This window comes from Neofelis nebulosa, chromosome 6 (assembly GCF_028018385.1).
Source record: "Neofelis nebulosa isolate mNeoNeb1 chromosome 6, mNeoNeb1.pri, whole genome shotgun sequence".
NCBI classification, from domain to species: domain Eukaryota; kingdom Metazoa; phylum Chordata; class Mammalia; order Carnivora; family Felidae; genus Neofelis; species Neofelis nebulosa.
In genome coordinates, this window is record NC_080787.1 from 44583857 (window position 1) to 44602844 (window position 18988).

At 50.7% G+C, this 18988-nt stretch overlaps 2 protein-coding genes across 3 annotated transcripts; one reads left to right on the plus strand and one right to left on the minus strand.

Annotated features, from left to right (window-relative positions):
* Positions 1–170: 170 nt before the first annotated feature.
* Positions 171–4454, minus strand: MRPL2 (mitochondrial ribosomal protein L2). Its single transcript, XM_058734012.1, has 7 exons — positions 4207–4454; positions 2536–2704; positions 1563–1704; positions 1335–1450; positions 1148–1258; positions 772–845; positions 171–418 (listed from the first exon to the last, which is right to left on the minus strand). The coding sequence occupies exons 1-7, from the start codon at positions 4300–4302 to the stop codon at positions 206–208; spliced, it is 921 nt and encodes a 306-aa protein (XP_058589995.1). The 5' UTR covers positions 4303–4454; the 3' UTR covers positions 171–205.
* An 84-nt stretch (positions 4455–4538) lies between these two features.
* Positions 4539–18365, plus strand: KLC4 (kinesin light chain 4). 2 transcript variants are annotated; one of them, XM_058734004.1, is made up of 16 exons: positions 4539–4628; positions 6246–6528; positions 7952–8182; positions 10064–10145; positions 10748–10958; positions 11435–11522; positions 13127–13228; positions 13455–13628; positions 13935–14034; positions 14244–14296; positions 14508–14578; positions 14749–14857; positions 16069–16209; positions 16497–16612; positions 16948–17011; positions 17908–18365. In XM_058734004.1, the coding sequence occupies exons 2-16, from the start codon at positions 6271–6273 to the stop codon at positions 17956–17958; spliced, it is 1851 nt and encodes a 616-aa protein (XP_058589987.1). In that variant the 5' UTR covers positions 4539–4628; positions 6246–6270; the 3' UTR covers positions 17959–18365. The 2 variants fall into 2 exon arrangements, with proteins under 2 accessions (XP_058589987.1, XP_058589988.1); XM_058734005.1 differs by having other exon boundaries at positions 4563–5547.
* The last annotated feature ends 623 nt before the right edge of the window (positions 18366–18988 follow it).

Sequence of the window (18988 nt, forward strand, 5' to 3'; positions counted from 1 at the left end):
TACATAGAAAAAACTGGCACGGGGGGGGGAGGGGGGGTGCGGCTGGAAATGAGCAGCTCCAGTCTTTGCCCCATATCGTCCTTTCTCCTCTCCCGTCCTTGTTTGCTCTGGTGTTTTTTTCCGGGTCTAGTGTGTGCAATCCTCCCTCCCCCCAAAAACAGTAACTGCTCAAAATGAGGGGTGATTTTATTAGAATCCAGGGATCTCAGCTTTGGGCAGCAGCCGAGGGCAGCTTCACGTAACTCTTCATAGGGGGCAGTGGCCGAATCTTGCGGCCAGCCCAGCCCCCCTTGCGGTGCCATAGCCCGCTGGAAGGCCTCTTGCCTAGCCAGCGGTTCCGCCCAGCCTTGCCGATGACCCGTTTGTTATGATCAACGTTGGATACCCGGCCTACTGTTGCCATGCACGTTTCCAGAACCTGACAGAGAAAACAGATAGAGGAGAATGCATCATGGGGAAAGAGCCTGACATTGTTGACTGCATGACTCTGAGGCTTCTTACACTCACTGAGAGAAGGGAGAGGACAGGAGAAAACCACAGCATAATTGAACCTAAGGGCAGGTCCTATGGTAGTTGAAAACAAGAGGCATTGTTCCCTGTCTATTACAGTGTCAAACTGACAGGACATGCCTAGTTACATGGCAGAAAAGGACACACCTAGCTCATGGTAGTTCCCAACATAAAACACCTGGGAACTATCCTGGACAAGAAGGGTACATTCCAAAACTTCCTCCTTTGCTGGTCCTCCCACCTGTACCCACACACACACACCTGCATCTGTCTCTTGGAAGGCAGCTGGATGATGGCCGTCCCATTCACCTTCCGTAGCAGCACACCACATGTCCCTGGGTAAGGGAGAAGGAGCTTTGCCACCCTCCAAAAAGGAAAAGGTAGGAGCAGATTTACAGGGGGACATACCCCATACCCTGCCCTTGCTTTGCCCTTTAGGAGCAGATACAATGAAGCAGGATGCATGCAATGTTTTAAGTCAAGACACATGCACCTCTCCATTCTCATTTTCCTTGTTTTTCCTTCTTTTTCTCTGCCAGTGGACCACATAAGAGTCCAAGGGTTCAGAGAACTGTGACCTCAGGTACTCTTTGGCCTTCCAAATTGTAAGACCCCCAAGCAGCTCATTTCCTCATACCTGCAGCTCGGATATACTGGGCCCCCCGGCCTGGCTCACTCTCCACGTTGTTGATGAGAGTCCCCACAGGCAAGGCCCCAAGAGGATGTGCATCCCCTTCCCGAGCAGCAACTAAAAGACAGAATTTCATCAGCACCAGACCCCTCGCATCCTTTGAGCCCATACACGTCTGGTGGCCGTCTCTTACCTGCCATTCGGCCTATGTGATCAGAGTTCAGGATTATATCTCCAGCCTGCATGTTTTCTGTGGCAATGATCCAGCGTTTCCGGCTGCCCCCAGCAACCAGAGCTATGTCTGCTGATCTGTTCAGGGTGAGGGACATATGAGCAGATCATCTAGGCAGCCCTATATCTTCTGAAAAGCCACAGAACAGTCATTCAGCTACACTATCATCATCTCACATCCCAAACTTGCCTACAGGGATCATAGCGGACCACGATGACCTTCTCCTCAAAGGGTCCTGGCTTTGCTTCCAGCTCAGGCCGGAACCGCAGAAAATCAATCATGCGATAACGTTGTTTGTGGCCCCCGCCAATACCATGCACTTGGATTCGGCCTGTGGTCAGGAAAGTGCAGAGACATGACCCAGGTCAGATGATCAGTTCCTAGCAGTGGGAACAGGCCCATTCTGGGCAGAGAGCAATGCTTCCCAACATTATGAGATGAGCAGAAAATGACAAAAAATTTGCACAGCAAATGGTAAACGGGGGTGGGGAAACACCTACATGGAACTTGATAAGAACATAATTATAAGATATTGAAATTACATAAAACTTCCAGACAAAATCTCTACAAATTATTGAATGCTAAAAGTTTATTGAGTGGTGTAAATAGTGCTCAGCTATTGTAAATTTTTTTTCATTTTTTTTTTTAATTTTTAAAAATAAAATATTTATTTATATTTGAGGTGGTGGGGGCGGGGGGTATATGAGTGTGGGAGGGGCAGAGAGAGCCGGAGACACAGAATCCGAGTAGGCTCCAGGCTCTGTGCTGTCAGCACAGGGCCCAATGCGGGGCTCGAACTCACAAGCCATGAGATCATGACCTGAGCCAAAGTTGGACACTTAACTGACTGAACCACCCAGGCACCCCATAAATTTTTGAAAGGCATGAAGAAAAATATAATTAACTTCATGTACATGTCTGGTTTTCTTTAATTACCTATAGAGTCTTTAGGAGCACAGACTACCTTCATGTTGCTTTGTGTTATACTCTTTGTTTCTTACACACCTACTACATGCAAAAGGAGTCCAATAAATTTTTGAATAAATAGGCCTAGGATCCTAACATATTTTTCAATACATTCCTCTGCTTTTCAATAAATAGACCTAGGATCCTAACATGTTTTTCCCCTTTAATGCTTAAATCCTTTTTCCCTTGGTCTCACCTGTGTGGTTTCGGCCCCCAGACTTCCTCATCTTCACTGGTGTGATGGTGTACTTGGTACGACTCTTCCAGGACACAAAATTGGCACTAAGGGTCACAGACGTAAGCACTGGGCGGCAGAGGAGCAACAATGAGGAAGAGGGCAGCTGGAGGAGGGTACTGCTTGTCACCTAGAGATAAACAAATCTCTTTACCTTAAAAGGTAACTGAAGAAGCATCGGAGAACCAAGGGTAAAGGAATAGACCAAGTAGCCTACTTCCTTCTAAGAATGTCCCAGACCAGCTGTCCAAAAGCTCCACCCATGGGGCGCCTGGGTGGCGCAGTCGGTTAAGCGTCCGACTTCAGCCAGGTCACGATCTCGCGGTCCGTGAGTTCGAGCCCCGCGTCAGGCTCTGGGCTGATGGCTCGGAGCCTGGAGCCTGTTTCCGATTCTGTGTCTCCCTCTCTCTCTGCCCCTCCCCCGTTCATGCTCTGTCTCTCTCTGTTCCAAAAATAAATAAAAAACGTTGGAAAAAAAAAAAAAAAGCTCCACCCTTCACCCTTGCACAAATACCAGGGTGGAATGTTTATACAGGTGTATGTGTATTGATTATCTCTCCTCATTTGAGGTACTTCTTCAATGGAATATTCTCCCCCTTGGTGCATCTCCTTCCAAATTTGGCTCAAACCTCTCCTTCTGTGGGAAACTCTTCCTTCCCTAAACAACTCCCTTCTCCAAAGCTGGTAACTTTCCCATATCCATGTGCCACCATCAGCACCAATGCCTTTTGCCCCTCTGAATTTATGCTTCTGGGAGTATTTCAGATGTGAATGGAGGGGAAGGGTCATTTCTGTCTTGTTCCCTGCTGTATTCCCAGCATTTCACAGAGTAGGTTGGTTTGGTTTTGATTTTTAGTATACATCTGCCAAACTCTACCATCACCCAGAAAGGGCCAGAGGAACAAGAGTTACAACTCCTCTTTTCTGTGACTCACCAATTGCCCACCAGGAACTTTGAGGATACCTTTACCTTAGCCTCCTAATATTGCTATCTTGCCCTGCATTCTCTGATTTCAGCAATAACTTGTCTTTAATGGTTTAAGAGACCAGGCTTTGAAGCCAGACTGTGTAGCTCCAACAGTTGATGTATGACCTTGGACTGCTGATCAATTTTCTCATACGTAAAATGGTAATGATAATTACCTTATACAGTGGTTGCAAGGAGTTATTTTTGAGAGAGAGGGAGAGTGCGCACAAGCAGGGGAAGGGCAGAGAGACAGAGAGGATCCCAAGCGGGCTCCGCGCTGTCAGCAGCGAGCCCCCATGAGATCACGACCTGAGCCGAATTCGGATGCTTAACAGACTGAGCCACTCAGGCGCCCTAGGAGTTCATTTATTTAAAACATCTATTACTTATGCTTGGCTTATGACTGACACTCAACGTCAGTTATTATTGAAATCTGTACAGTTATCTGTAAGATACTTTCACCTCCAATATCTCGTCCGAGGAATCCCGTGACCCTGTGGAACAGCCACAATTAGAGAAGAGAAAGCTGAGGCTGAGAGTGACTTATCCAACGTCCCAGGCCGGCGTGACTCCTGACCAGACTCGCATTCTCCGTCTCCCATCCCAGGGTGCCCACTCCGGCGGCCCGAATAGGAACAGCCTCATTCCGAGATAGGGTGGATTACCTGGGCGGCCGGGAGCAGGCTCGAGCTAAGGGTGGCGACGGCCGGGGGCGTCAGTCTCAGTGAGCCCATAGCGCGAGTCAGTACCCTGAGGGCCATGACAATAGCCAAGCTCCGCGGGGTTCAGCACACCACCGTTTCTTTTAGCCAGGCCGCCTGGCGCCTTTAGATGACGCTAACAAATCCCTGTGCCGTCGCTCTCATGACGTAATGAGGTGGGCAGACAACCCGAGACCAAGGTGAATACACACCTCCTTTCCTCCATGCGCGTGGTCGAAGCCAATCCACGGGCGACCCTTAGGTCGCGTGACTGAGAAGCCCGCTCCGCCCCCGGGAGCCGTCAAAACAATTACCTCGAGCGGCAGCCATGATGAATTTAAAGGGGCAGTACCGGCAAGGGCGGCAGCCAGACCGACAGACTGCGGGTGAGTCCGTGAGGGTACCTCCGGGACTGAGGCTTGAGGTCCCGCTACTTCTTTTCCGCACTCCACGACAGATGAACAACCCCCCACCAGCAGATCTCACACAAGTCCAGACAGACTGAAAAACTCCGCCCCCCCGCGATTCTTCCCGCCCCTCGGCGTCCAGACAGACAGACAGACGGCCTGCCCCGCCCCCTGCTCTACCGACGGACTCATCGACCTCGGGATTCTCAGGTCCCTGGGTCCTCGCTCGTGACGCGGACCTCCGCCGCCCACCCGCACCTCTCCCCCGCGCCCCCGCCCATCTCATTCTGTCCCCACCCTGGGCCCCAGGGCAGGTCGACAGGCTGGGTCACTTCTCCGACCGCTTTCCCAGGCGGGGAGATTAACTCCCAGCGCAGTGTTTCCCTGTAACCCTGCAGCCGCTCTGTAGACCTGCCATTCTTCCCTGCATCATCAGGCGTCTGAGAGGCACCCTAAGGTGACTTCTCTCAGTGCCTGTTAGTAGGTGGTCATGACAGAGACAAAGCCATGAAAGTGAATGGGTCAGGAGCGACCAGGTCTTTCTCCTCACCCTTTCCCAGACACGCCCCTTGCCGCAGATCTCAGATCAAGTCTCACTCCCTTCTTGGGAGAAAATAGTTCCCCAGGCCTAGGGTGGGACGTTGGCTCCGGGAAGGAAGAGGGACACACTGGTCGCCTTTGAAGGCCTGTAGGTAGAGAGAGGGAGGGTGCTTGCCCTGAGTAGGGCTCTGTGCCAGGTCCTCTGGGTGGCTGTGAGGTGGTGAGAGAAGGGGTGGGAACGCTGGACTTCTGGACTTTGGGCAGGGCAGATCCTTGTGAGTCCCTGGCTACTGAAAGAGTTTCTTCCGGGCTCTGGCCTGAGCGCCACAGCCGAGGGTTCTGCTCTGTGTACCTACCGGTAAGAGGACTTCAAAGATGAGAAACAAGGCTCTTTTGAGGAAGTAGGAAAAGAGCCTGACACCTGGAGGGTGGGAAGTATGGGCTGAAGGCCTAGTGGGGAGAGGCAGAGTTTACCGGGTTTGGAGATGCTGGCCTTAGCTCTGTGGGTGGCGCAGTCTGAAGACCTGGAGCTTTCTGGGCCCCTCTCATCTGGGTCGTGCAATGAAGGTGCCTTTTTTCCTTCTTCTCTCTCTTCCCTGTAACTTTGAAACCTGTATGGTTTCTATTTTTTTAAACCTCTGCACCATTTTCTTTATATCTCCTGTTTGCTTTAACCCTGTTTCCTTTGCAGCTTTCTCCAGACACCCTCTGTGTTTCCTATAATGCCGTCTCCCATCTGATTCCTTTTCCTATTCCTGACCCAAGCTCTCTCTCCAACAACACTTCCTATTCTCTTCCTAATTTCTAAACCTGTCTGCTAGTTGTCAGTACTTTTGTTCCTTCCATTGTCTTTCTTCGTTCAAATCGATTCCTCTCCCTCTCTCTTTCCCACCTTAGCTTTGTGTTTAGTGTTGTAGGCTCCCTTCCCACTGATCACTCTCTCTCCAATTAAACCAGAAGGTCACCCATACTCTCTCTTGTCTCTTCCCTCTAACCAAGGTACTCAGCCTCTCTTTCTCATCTTTACCCCCAATGAGCTCTGTTGTTTCTCCTCAGCCCAGGCAAGGTCCCCGTGGCCAAGATGTCAGGCCTGGTGTTGGGGCAGCGGGATGAGCCTGCAGGGCACAGGCTCAGCCAGGAGGAGATCCTGGGAAGTACCCGGCTGGTGAGCCAAGGGCTGGAGGCCCTACACAGTGAACATCAGGCTGTCCTGCAAAGTCTGTCCCATACCATCGAGTGTCTGCAGCAAGGAGGCCATGAAGAAGGGCTGGTGCATGAGAAGGCTCGGCAGCTGCGACGTTCCATGGAGAACATCGAGCTGGGGCTGAGTGAGGCCCAGGTGAGAGGGAGGAGGTGGTGCAAGTGGCTTTGGGGTCTGATTGGAGTTTTGGGGTCATTTAGGATCTCCTTGTCCTAGATGTTTGCCTTCATTCATTCAGTAAACATGTATTAAGTCCCTTCTTTGTGCCGGGCACAAGTCTTCTGGGCACTGGAGACACATCACTGAACTCAACAGTCAAAAATCTTTGCCATCTCAGAGCTTACATTCTAGCTGGGGGAGGCAGACAATACACAAATAAGTAAATCGTTCTGTATGTCAGAGTGATAATTGCTAAGAAAGAGGGGTAAGAATAAAACAGAGAAGAGGGTTGGGGGATACGGAGAGAAGATACACCTTTAGATAGCATGGTCAAAGAAAGCCTTCCTGAAAAGGTGGCATTTGAGCAAAGATTTGAAGATGAGGGAATGAGTCATACAATAAATGGGGGAAAATCATCTTAAGCAGAGTGGACAGTACATACAAAGGTCCTGAACTGGAGCCTTCTCGACAAGTTCAGTGAGGGACCAGCGTGGCTGAAGGAGAGTGGATGAGGTGAAGCAAAATAGAAATTGAAGTACAAGAGGTAGAATGGTTGGGAGAGAAAGGGACAGATCATGTGAAACTTGAAGGTCATCATAAGGACTTTGTTTTTACTTTGAATGAGATGAAAGCTCTTGGAATATATTGAGCAGAGGAGTGATGTGGTCTAGCTTAACATTTTTTAAATAACTTTATTATTTATTGATTTATTTGTTTTTTAATTTATTTTGAGAGAGAGGGACAGAGAGCATGCAAGTAGGGAAGGGGCAGAGAGAGTGAGAGAGAGAGAGAATCCCAAGCAGGCTCTGCACCACTAGGGCAGAGCCTGATATGGGACTTGAACTCACGAACTGTGAGATCATGACCCGAGTTGAAGTTGGACGCTTAACCGACTGAGCCACCCAAGTGTCCCAAGTCTAGCTTAACATTTAAAAGGTTCAGCTTGGGGCACCTGGGTGGTTCAGTTGGTTAAGCATTGACTCTTGATTTCAGGTCATGATCTCATGGTTTGTGAGATCTCCACTATCAGCACGGAGACTATTTGGGAAATTCTCTCTCTGTCTCTCTCCCTCTCTCAAAATAAAATAAAGCAACATTAAAAAATATAAAAGGATCATCTGGCTGCTGGGTTGAGAACAGAGCCTAAGTGAATAGGGCAGAAACAGGCTTGTGAGGAGGCTATTGTAGTCATCCAGATGGGAACTGATGGTGGCCCGGCCCAGGGTGGTGGCTATGGAGCTGGTGAGAGATTGGATTCAGGGTATATTTTGAGGGTAGAGCTATTGCTACTCAATCCCGCCTCCTGGCTCCTGCCAGTTTTGCTGCCTCCCAGTAGGCTCCCCTTCCACTTATCCCCGACATTCCGATCCAGAGTCGGCACTTACAGGATGTGCCCATCTAGGTGATGCTGGCTTTGGCCAGCCACCTGAGCACAGTGGAGTCGGAGAAACAGAAACTGCGGGCTCAGGTACGGCGGCTGTGTCAGGAGAACCAGTGGCTCCGGGACGAGCTGGCGGGCACCCAGCAGCGGCTGCAGCGTAGCGAACAGGCTGTGGCTCAGCTGGAGGAGGAAAAGAAGCATCTGGAGTTCCTGGGGCAGCTGCGACAGTATGACGAGGACGGGCACACCGCGGTAAGCATGCACAGGCAAGGCTGGCTTCGGGGCAGACAGCTGGGAGTCACTATGGACCTGGGGGCAGTTGCTCCATCTGGTGTAGGGGCCAGCAGTGCTGCACAGCCTGCCCCCACCTGGCAGGATGCAGGTCCTGACACCAACTCCAGACAACAGCAAGGTGGAAACAGTATTCACTCATTCAATCGACATTTAATTACATGACCGCTATGTATGCCAGGCACTGTGTGCTCTGCTGGGGGTGCAGCAGTGAACAAGGCAGACAGAGTTCTTGCTCTCACAGTTACAGGTTTGGGATGGGGGAAAGGCAGATAAGCACCTGGACAATTCCAATCCAGAATCCTAAGTGCTACAATGAGGGAAAGCATAGCAGAGTCAAGGAAGACCCTCCTAAAATTTGCTCTCAAAATGTGTGAAATTTAACCCCCACTCAACAGTCATTTATTTATCCTTCTGCCTTAGGCAGTGTGAGAGGATGTGTGTAAGGGAGATGTAAAGAACTATAAAAGAGGGGCGCCTGGGTGGCTTAGTGGTGGTTAAGTGTCCGGCTTCAGCTCAGGTCATGATCTCAAGGTTCATGAGTTCAAGCCCCACATTGAGCTCTCTGAGGTTAGTGCAGAGCCTGCTTCAGATCCTCTGTTTCGCGCTCTCTCTCTGTGCCACCCCTCCACCCCACCACACTCTCTCTTTCTCAAAAATAGACAAACATTAATAATTTTTTAAAAATTTATGTTTATTTATTTTTGAAGGAGAGAGAGAGAGACAGCACGAACGGGGGAGGGGCAGAGAGAGAGGGAGACACAGAATCTGAAGTCCAAAGCAGGCTCCAGGCTCTGAGCCATCAGTACAGACCCTGATGCAGGGCTTGAACTCACGAGCTGTAAGATGATGACTTGAGCCGAAGTTGCACGCTTAACCAACTGAGCCACCCAGGCGCCCCTAAATAAACACTTTTTAAAAAAAGATTGGAAAAAAAAGAACTATAAGAGAGAGTTTCTGCCTTCTCAAGCCTATAATATAGCTGTAGGGTCAAGGCTTACACATGAGAACACGTATGTGATGATATAAAGGAGCAAATGCTCAGCGCTGGGTGAATGGTTGTCAGTATGGGAAGAATTCCAAGATTGGTTTGTGGGGGCTGGAATGGCCTGAGAAGGATTCACAGATGGGGTACAGGGATGGATAGGTAAGATTAAGGTTGGATTTTTTAGCTGAACAGGTTAGGAGTTGGGCTGGATTTTGATGGATGATGATGAGGGGGAGGGAGGAGCTTTCTAGACTAAGGTTGGGTATGTGTCATATATAAGACTCCAGGACTAGAAAGCTGGCCTGTCCCAGGGAAGTAGGATGATTTGCAAGGGACAGACACATTGGTGAGTCTGGGTGGGAGGGTTGGAGGTGTTTGTACAAGGCTAACATGCCTGGTGGGGCAAAGCAAATTTGCCCATGTCGAAGTAGGTGAGACACTGAGGGTTGAGCACTAAGTCCAGAGTGAGTGGTAGCAGTTGAAGGGCACAAGGCTGAGCTCGACCCTTTGAGTACGTGTCAATAAGATCAGACACACTCCTTGCCCTCAGGAAAGACAGGACAGACATATAATCAGTGTAAACACACAGGGATCAGCACTGGGCTATAATTACAAGAGTTGAGGAGGAGAGGGGTGGAGGCTAAAGAATGAGGATACTTAGAAAGCTCTTAATGTGAAGGAAGGAGATTTACAGACAAGAGCAGTATGAGATTGGCGGACAGATGCTGGCCTTCCCAGGGGCAGAGACATGAACAAGGGTCTTCTCACCTGTCAGTGATTTCATGGGTTAGAGAGGCCCTGAAGAGGCTGCTTGGGGATATCTTGGCCTAGACATGTTGCTTCTTCCCTTCCAGGAAGAGAAGGAGGGTGATGCCACCAAGGATTCCCTGGATGATCTCTTCCCCAATGAGGAGGAAGAAGACCCTAGCAATGGCTGTGAGTCTGCCTCTGGAGCTGGAGGGTGAAGGGGGGCAGCAGAGGGCTGGTCCCAGCTGTGGCCTGCCTTGCATACAGGATGCTCACCTTCCAGAAATAGGTTCTGCACTTTCCCTGGATATAGGGCAGGGACTGGGCTAGTGCTTTGATTTCCTCAGCCTCCCCATTATTCATCAACACTTAAAGACTTCATGTGTACTGGGCACTATGGTAGGCACTAGGGATACCAAGTTGAGAGTGATGAAGTTCTCGCCAGTAAGGAGCTCATAGTCGAATGGCATAATGACCCTGGAGTCATGGAAGAGCATGAACTCCTCAAGGGAAAGAACCAGGTCTTATTTTTGTATCCCTGACACAGCCCCTGGCTTATCCTGGTTGAGTAAGTTTTTTCGAATGAATGAATTAGTGGGTGAACAAGTTGGTTTGTGAGGGGCCCAGGTAGAAGGGAGTGGGCAAAGGAATAGCAGGTTGAGGTGGGTCTTAGGGGAAGGCCTGGTGAGGGGTGGGCACAGGCATGCAACAAGACATGGAGAGGACAGACGGCAAAGGGGAGAAGAAGAGTGCCCTGAGGAAGTCTCCTGTTCAATGTCTGCGATGGTTAGTGTCCCGTGGCCAGGGTGCCCAGCACAGCGGATATGAGATCCCGGCGAGGTTACGGACACTGCACAACTTGGTGATCCAGTATGCTGCCCAGGGTCGCTATGAGGTGGCTGTGCCTCTCTGCAAGCAGGCACTGGAGGACTTGGAGCGCACATCTGGCCGCGGCCACCCTGATGTCGCGACCATGCTCAACATCCTTGCTTTGGTGTATCGGTGAGTCCTGGCCTCTTCCTCTCCCAAATCAGCCTCCAGATTCCCACGTTGAGCCACCTTTGGCTCCCATTCCTCCTCTCCACAGGGTACCTCTTCTCACTGCTGGGTCTCCTAAGTGACCCAGTAGGGGCCTTCTCTTGCACCAGCACTCTTGTTCTTTCTGTACCTGAGCCCTTGACCTCAGAGACACTCATCTCTCAGGCTCTTTGCTTCTCCATTCTCTCCTTTGGGGAGGGTCTCTTTCCCTCTCTTTTTCCATCTCTTGCATCCTATAGCTTGTCTCCACTTGGTGTGGCAGTGTTCTGCATCCAAGGATAGGTGTGTTGGTGAGCTCTCGCTGCTTACCCCAGGCTTCCTGTCTCCTCATGGGGGCCCCAATCCCTAAATGCACCTCCGTATTCCTAAAGGGAAGGAAGGAAGAAGATGGCTTGGGTCAGAGTTCGGGGTAACCCCTTGTTACTTCTCTCCTCTTCCAGGGACCAGAATAAGTATAAGGAAGCTGCCCACCTGCTGAATGATGCCCTCAGCATCCGGGAGAGCACCCTGGGCCGGGACCACCCTGCAGTCAGTATTCCTTGTCCTCCTTGCTCCATGCTATTTTGGCTTCCCTTAGTTTGTTTATCTGCTGCCCTCAGCCTACTCACTAGGGGTGCTCAGGGTAGAGGCATGAGGGCTCCATTCTTCCAGGACTCTCTGCTAAGGCCAGTGGTTCTCAACTCTCTGAGACCCAATGACTTGATCTTTTTATTTTTTTTATTTTTTTTAATGTTTATTTATTTTTGAGAGAGTGAGACAGAGCGTGAGCAGGGGGAGGGGCAGAGAGAGGGGGAGATACAGAATCGGAAGCAGACTCCAGGCTCTGAGCCATCAGCACAGAGCCTGACGTGGGGCTCGAACCACAAACTGTGAGATCATGACCTGAGCCAAAGTCAGATGCTCAACAGACTGAGCCACCCAGGCGCCCCCCAATGACTCCATCTTATAACAAGTATTTTCCTGAAGCATAATTCATAGATGCTATAACTGACCTACACATACAATTCCAAAAAGTATTGAGTGAGATTGGGCCACATAGGGCTCTATGCGGAGCTTGCTTGGGATTCTCCCTTTCTCTCTCTCTGTCCCTCTCCCACATGTGCACACGTGCTCTTTCTCTCTCTCTCTCAAAAGAAATAAATAAACTTAAAAAAAATAGAATGAGGAAAGTAACTTACAATAAAATAATATATAGTATAAGTCACAATGAAATGAAAATGTAACATGGTAACAGTTTTACTGAGTACAACCATGCAAGAAAACATACTATATGATTTACCTATAATCTAATATAATGTATAACTTTAGATTTAGAAAAAGTATAAGACCAGTAAGACATTTTATATAAGAAGTACTAAAAAAATGACAGAGCAGGGGTGCCTGGCTGGCTCAGTCAGAAAAGCATGCAACTCTTGATCTTGAGGCCTATGCCCCACATTGGGTGTAGAGATTACTAAAAACATAGATAAATAAAATTTTTAAAAAATGACAGAGCAGAAGTATTGGTGGGTACGAGACTAAGATCCAGTGTTAGACTAACAACAGGCCAGATTTATTCGTACATGATAAGAAAAAGAGAGAAATAACCTTAAGTAGGGATAACATGCCAAGACAAATGATCAATTGTAACAGTGGAGAAAATGAGAAGGTATTTTTGCAAATGGGCTGTGTGAAAATAATTGCCTATGTTACAACATGTGATAGGCACAGATGATGTCACTCGGAAAACATAGCTCCTATCTTGATATCTCGCTAAGTGTCAACAGCTTACAGCGTTTGACTGTCTGGGAGGACATTCCAAAGTTAACAGAGCTGTCCCACACGCGCTGAACATCCTTGGCTTCCCACAGATAATAGTGCCCCCAATCTTTATGGCAACCAAAAACCCTACAAAACCTCACCTACAGAAATATCTAAAAATCCCCCTAGAGGGCGATACCACTCCCAGAGAGGACCTCAGAACCTCCAGTTCAGTTGCTTCTCCCCGCTGTCGCCTCTGGCTAGGAAACAGCAGAGTCCAATTCTCTTGGGAGTTGTGCAGTGTGGGGCCCTGTTGTGCGGGAGGAGGAGGAACTCCAATGCTCCACGTCCCTGAAAGCACCGATGCTTAGAGGACGGGCCTGTCTTCCTAGGTGGCTGCCACACTCAACAATCTGGCTGTGCTCTATGGCAAGAGGGGCAAATACAAGGAGGCAGAGCCACTGTGCCAACGTGCACTGGAGATTCGAGAAAAGGTGCCTGTGCTCGCTCACTGTTCCCTGCTGGGGTGACCCTTCCTCTATCATCTCTCTTCCAGATTACCCTCCTCAGTCACTTCTTTTCTCAACCCCCCATCTCTGCCTCTTCCCTCCTGTCATTTCCTCTCCCTTGCTCCCCAGGTAGGCATGCACACACACGATTATACACCCCCCCCCCCCCCCCCAGTCATTAGCCATCTTTCACTCCTTTACTCCCCTCCAGGTCCTAGGCACTGACCACCCAGATGTGGCAAAGCAGCTGAACAACCTGGCCCTGTTGTGCCAAAACCAGGGCAAGTACGAGGCCGTGGAGCGCTATTACCGGCGGGCACTGGCCATCTATGAGGGGCAGCTGGGGCCGGACAACCCTAACGTAGCCCGGACCAAGAACAACCTGGTGAGGGAGGAAGGGATGAAGTCCTTGGAGAGCGGGGAAGGGAGAGCACCATACTGTGGTACACGAACCTTGTCATCTTTGTGTGTCTGGGGCTGACTTTGGGCTGAGGGATCTGCCTCATTCCAGTGGGAAGGCGAAGTCCCCTAACCTCCTGGGAGTGGAATGAGAACACCCTTGACCCTGCAGCTAGAAAAGGAAGTGTGAGGAGGATCTCTGGGGAAGGTCATAAAGAGACCAAGAAGTGGAAATCCCTGAGCCCTGCTGAGACTTTGTCTCTGTCCTGTGTTTTTGCCTTTCTGCCTGCAGGCTTCCTGTTACTTGAAACAGGGCAAATATGCTGAGGCTGAGACGCTCTACAAAGAGATCCTGACCCGGGCCCACCTGCAGGAGTTTGGGTCTGTGGACGGTGAGTGGTTGGCCCTGGGGAGAGGGGGAGCTGAAGGGTGGAAAAGAAATGCAGACCACAGGTGGGGGGTTAGGCCCTAGTGGTTCCCAGGCAGAGCCAAACCCCTTTAGTCCAGCTTTAGTCCAACTGCTGGGTGTCTGGGTCCTGGCTCCCCCCATACTGTCTAGCTCTGTTCTCTAACCTTACCACTCCATCCTGTGTACCCCTAGATGACCACAAGCCCATCTGGATGCATGCAGAGGAGCGGGAGGAAATGAGCAAAGTGAGTGCGGGGCCCATCCTGGGGAGCCTGAGGCTGCCAGGGCCTCTGGCTTACTCCTTGCACTAGCCCAGCGCCTGACTTACTTCCCACCTGAGCACCAGCCACAGATGCAGGGTGCCTTCCATCTGGGCAGCCCAGCCTGCACCGAGCTGCGTGCATGCCAGCATCCCTGTGCTTTCATCTCTGGCTTCCCCTCCCCTCTGTTCTGCAGAGCCGGCACCGAGAGGGTGGCACACCCTATACTGAGTACGGAGGCTGGTACAAGGCCTGCAAAGTGAGCAGGTGAGCTGCCACGGAGAAGCTGTCTTGGCCTCTGACACTCTCCATCCGAGACCTGATCCTGGCCTCTGGGGCCTTTTCCCTTCTTCCCTTTGACCTTGCCTTGGCCTTAGCTCTGCCCCTTCTCTCTCTCTCGTTTCTTTTCTGAATCCATCTTTACTTCCTTCCCACAGCCCCACAGTAAACACCACTCTGAGAAACCTAGGAGCTCTGTACAGGCGCCAGGGAAAGCTGGAGGCAGCCGAGACCCTAGAAGAATGTGCCCTGCGCTCCCAGAAACAGGTCAGTGACCAGGAGGGGATAGGGGAAGGAGGTCCGGAAGGTAGGCCCTGGGGATGGGGGACCACTGACACTTCTTGTGAATCTCAGAAGATTAAGAGGAGAGGCTGAGGAGGAAGCCGAGGAAAGGAAGGTGAGACACTCTGTGACTGTGGTTGTTTTTAAGTGTGTTCTCACCCTTTCACCTGCCCTTTATGGTCAGGACTCCAAGTTCGAGGTTCATATCACTAAATGGGACTATTGTGAGGGAAGCTGTGTGGGGCGCCTGGGTGGCTCAGTTGGTTGAGTGTCTAACTCTTGGTTTTGGCTCAGGTCATGATCTCACAGTTCATATGATTGAGCCCTGCAATGGGCTCTGTGTTGACAGCACAGAGTCTGTTTGGGAAAAAAAGCAGACTTAGGGAAAAAAAAAAAAAAAAAGGAAACCATGTCCTTTCACAATTTGAAGAATCTACTGAGGAGGGGCATAGGTGGTGTGAGTGAGGGAGTTGAGGTTGAGGGGAGCCCAAAGTCAGAGTTTCTCAAATTGTGGGTTGTGACCCATTAGTGTGTTTTTTCAAAAAAAATTTTTAGTGTTTATTTTTGAGAATGAGAGAGACAGAGTGCAAGCAGGGGAGGGGCAGAGAGAGAGGGAGACACAGAATCTGAAGCAGGCTCCACCCTCCAAGCTGTCAGCACAGAGCCCCAGGTGGGGCTTGAACTCACAGAGCGCAAGATCATCACCTGAGCTGATGTTGACCTGAGATCATGACCGACTGAGCCACCCAGGCACCCCTCATTAGTATTTTTTTTCTTTTAAAGTTTATTTATTTATTTTGAGAGAGTGTGTGGGGGGGGGGAGGGGCAGAGAGAGAAAGAGAATCCCAAGCAGGCTCTGCACTGTCAGCACGGAAAACAAATGTGGGGTTTGAACCCATGAACCATGAGATCACGACCCAAGCCAAAATCAAGAGTCACTCAGTCAACTGAGCTACCCAGGTGCCCCTCATTAGTGGGTTTTGAAATCAATTCACTGTGGGCCATAGTTAAAATACGTACGTATCTCTATGTAGGAATGCATTGCAAAGAGAAAAGGTATCTTTCCAGTATGTGTATACTAGGACATCACAAGGGAAAATGTTTTCTTTATTGGGGCCAATGGTGAAAAAAGTTTGAAAGCCCCATCCTGAGTCGTTAAGGAGTTCAGAGTCCCAGCTCCTTCCTTTTCCTTCCAGGGTACTGACCCTATCAGTCAGACCAAGGTGGCTGAGCTACTTGGGGAAGGTGACAGTGGAAGGACCTCCCAGGAGGGCTCTGGGGGCAGCGTGAAATATGAAGGAGGTGAAGATGCTTCTGTGGCTGTGGAGTGGTCAGGGGTGAGTCTCATTATTGCCCCTTGATTTCTCCTGCTCCCTCCTGCTGGTGGTGGTGAGAAGCTCTGGGCCTGCCCATGTAGGACATGAGCACACGTTGTCCACATTCAAGTTCAGTTAACCAATCCCTTTCAGGGGTATCTGCAAGCCATCTATGATGAGGCTCTTGTTTTCAATCACTAGGCTTTTGGGGGAGGCGGGATGCGTGCTGAATAAATGGCGGCAGTAGACTCAGAAGCCAGTCTGCATAGGATCTCCTTAGCTTCTGTTCCCCACCCCCTCTCTGCCAGGATGGCAGTGGGACCCTGCAGAGGAGTGGTTCTCTGGGCAAGATCCGGGATGTGCTTCGTAGAAGCAGTGAACTCCTGGTGAGGAAGCTCCAGGGGACTGAGCCTCGGCCCTCCAGGTACACAGAGAGACTGAGATACGGCAAAGCAGGCCAGTAAGCCCTTGCCTCCAGCTCCTCTTGGCCCCTCGTCTCTGGAGAAGTGTCTTGAAGAGAAACATGGAGGAGGTCAATGGGATGGCCATGGAGAAAGAGTTTGGGAAAAATGGGTGCCCCAGTATTCGGGAAAAGTGTCTGAGGAGATGCTGGCTATGGATAAAGATAAGAGAGTGTGTATGTGTGTGCGTGGGGGGGTGTCAAATGGTGGGGAGGCAGTGATTTGACATGTGTGGCAGTACCCAAGAGGCCCACAGTGTTAGGCCAAGAGGCCTCAGTTCTTTCTTTTTGCATTGTAGCAGCAACATGAAGCGGGCAGCCTCCTTAAATTATCTGAATCAACCCAGTGCAGCACCCCTCCAGGTGAGAGCAGCACTCGTGAGCATATTGGTGGATAAGCGTGAAAGGGTAGCCGTGGATCAAGGGAGCAGAAGTTAGAGAAGAGGAGAGAATCCTTTGGGGTGAAGACTCCAGCCAGGGAATTGGAGTTGGGCAGATGAGAATCAAGCAGACAGCTTGTAGAGGGTGGTGACCACCAAGGGACAGTTTGGGGCCAGAGATGGCAGCAAATAAATTAATCAGGAAAGGAACAGGAAGTGATGTTCTCTAAACTGGTACTTTGGAATTATTAATAATTCAAGAATGATTTGGGGATACTAATTGCTTTTCCTCCTGCAGCCACCATATTCTTCACCTTGGGGACTCAGTAGCAGATAAGAAGGGAAAAAGAAAAAAGTATTAAATTATCTACATTTGAGACAGCAATAATGACTTTTTTTTTTTTTTTTTTTGAGAGAGAGAGAGACAGAGCACAGGTTGGGGAGGAACAGAGAGAGAGGGAGACACAGAATCTGAAGCAGGCTCCAGGCTCCGAGCTGTCAGCACAGAGCCTGACGCGGGGCTCGAACTCACAAGCAGTGAGATCATGACCTGAGCCAAAGTCAGACAGACGCCTGACTGAGCCACTCAGGCGCCCCAATAATGACATTTTCATGGGAAGAGACTATTTGTATCAACACATTCAAAGTATATGCTGATGTGCATGTGGCTCTTCCCAGTGTTTTCTCCAGCAGATTGTGGTCTTCTTGAAAATCCTAGAAAAGGCTAAAACTAAACAGAGTCATGGAGCTTGGGACTGAGGTTACAGCCTCCGTCCTAGGTCTACAGATACACTGCAGCCATAAAATGGATAGACTCCAGGGGACAGTCTTTGTGAGGCTGAGGTCCCTGGGCTGATGGCATGGTGTTGTCTGTTTCAGGTCTCCCGGGGCCTCAGTGCCAGCACCACCGACCTCTCTTCAAGCAGCTGACATTCAACCCCCCCACCAGGTCTGCTGGGTCTCCCCCCAGACAGCCCTCTCAGCATTCCCTATTGCTCCTGGCTCTTCCAGCCCCAAGGTGGGACAGTGAAGGGAGAGCAGTTAACCAGAAGATTGCTGCTGCCCTAGGGTCTTGGCTCCCTCCTCAGGAATATGCCTCAGGAAGGACCCTCAGGACATCCTCTCCCCGTAGTCCTCTAGAGTAGCTAGCTCTGAGGCCCCCAAGATGCATAAGGAGCAGGTATGCATCTCAGAGATGGAGCCTGCTGCTGGCTTTTCTGTCAGAGGGATGGGGCTGGCCAGCCAGGCTGCCTTGATCTGGCCTCTCTTGTTCCCTCTGCTGCCTCACTTCAGGTCCGTGTATTTCACTTTTCTTAAATAAAAGAATCAGGTAACCATTTTGCCACTTGAGTCCTGACCGAAGAGAGTATGGAGCAAGGGTTGTGTGGGGGCCCTTCACAGAAGGGCAACGGGCAGTGATGGATGGGGCAACACAAGAAGTGTTGATTCTTGGATCTCTCCTCTCTTCTCTTCCCTTGTTTGTATCCTCTCCAGCAGGGCCTGCAGGAAGGCATCTGGGGGATGGGGGAGGAGGCCCACAACCCAAGGAGAAGGTGCTATGGACTGGGTTGTCAGGGACATGTGGTGGCCATGTGGCAGGACCCTGGAGTCCTGGCGCCACTGCTCCGGGCCTGTGAGGCCCTCTGTGGCTGCCCCTCCTCCTCCCAGCTGCTTGGGGGAAGGGAGGTCTAAGCAGGCCTGGGGGGCCCTCCCGAGCCAGAGGGGGATGAAGCACTCACTATCCATCCCCTCTCAGCATATCCTGGAGGCCTGAGCAGCAGCTGGGGCCCATCTTCTAAAGCTTGACTCTTCCTGACCCGCCTCCTACACCCCTTGCTGCTTTCACAACAAAGAAAGAATGTGGGGGTGGTGGCGCTGGGGGTGGGGGGTGCCTGGAACAAGGGCTGCACTGGGCCTCCCCACAGCTGGAGACTTGGCCATGCCCTGCAGCCCAGACTGC

Coding starts and splice junctions, on each gene's coding strand:
- MRPL2 (XM_058734012.1), bottom strand. CDS start 4,302: ATGGCCCTCAGGGTACTGACTCGCGCTATGGGCTCACTGAGACTGACG. Junction 846..1,147: donor CCAGTATATCCGAGCTGCAG/GTATGAGGAAAT, acceptor TCCCTTACCCAG/GGACATGTGGTGTGCTGCTA. Junction 419..771: donor CTTCCAAGAGACAGATGCAG/GTGTGTGTGTGT, acceptor TTTCTCTGTCAG/GTTCTGGAAACGTGCATGGC.
- KLC4 (XM_058734004.1), top strand. CDS start 6,271: ATGTCAGGCCTGGTGTTGGGGCAGCGGGATGAGCCTGCAGGGCACAGG. Junction 10,959..11,434: donor ATCCTTGCTTTGGTGTATCG/GTGAGTCCTGGC, acceptor CTCCTCTTCCAG/GGACCAGAATAAGTATAAGG. Junction 14,579..14,748: donor AAGGCCTGCAAAGTGAGCAG/GTGAGCTGCCAC, acceptor TCCTTCCCACAG/CCCCACAGTAAACACCACTC.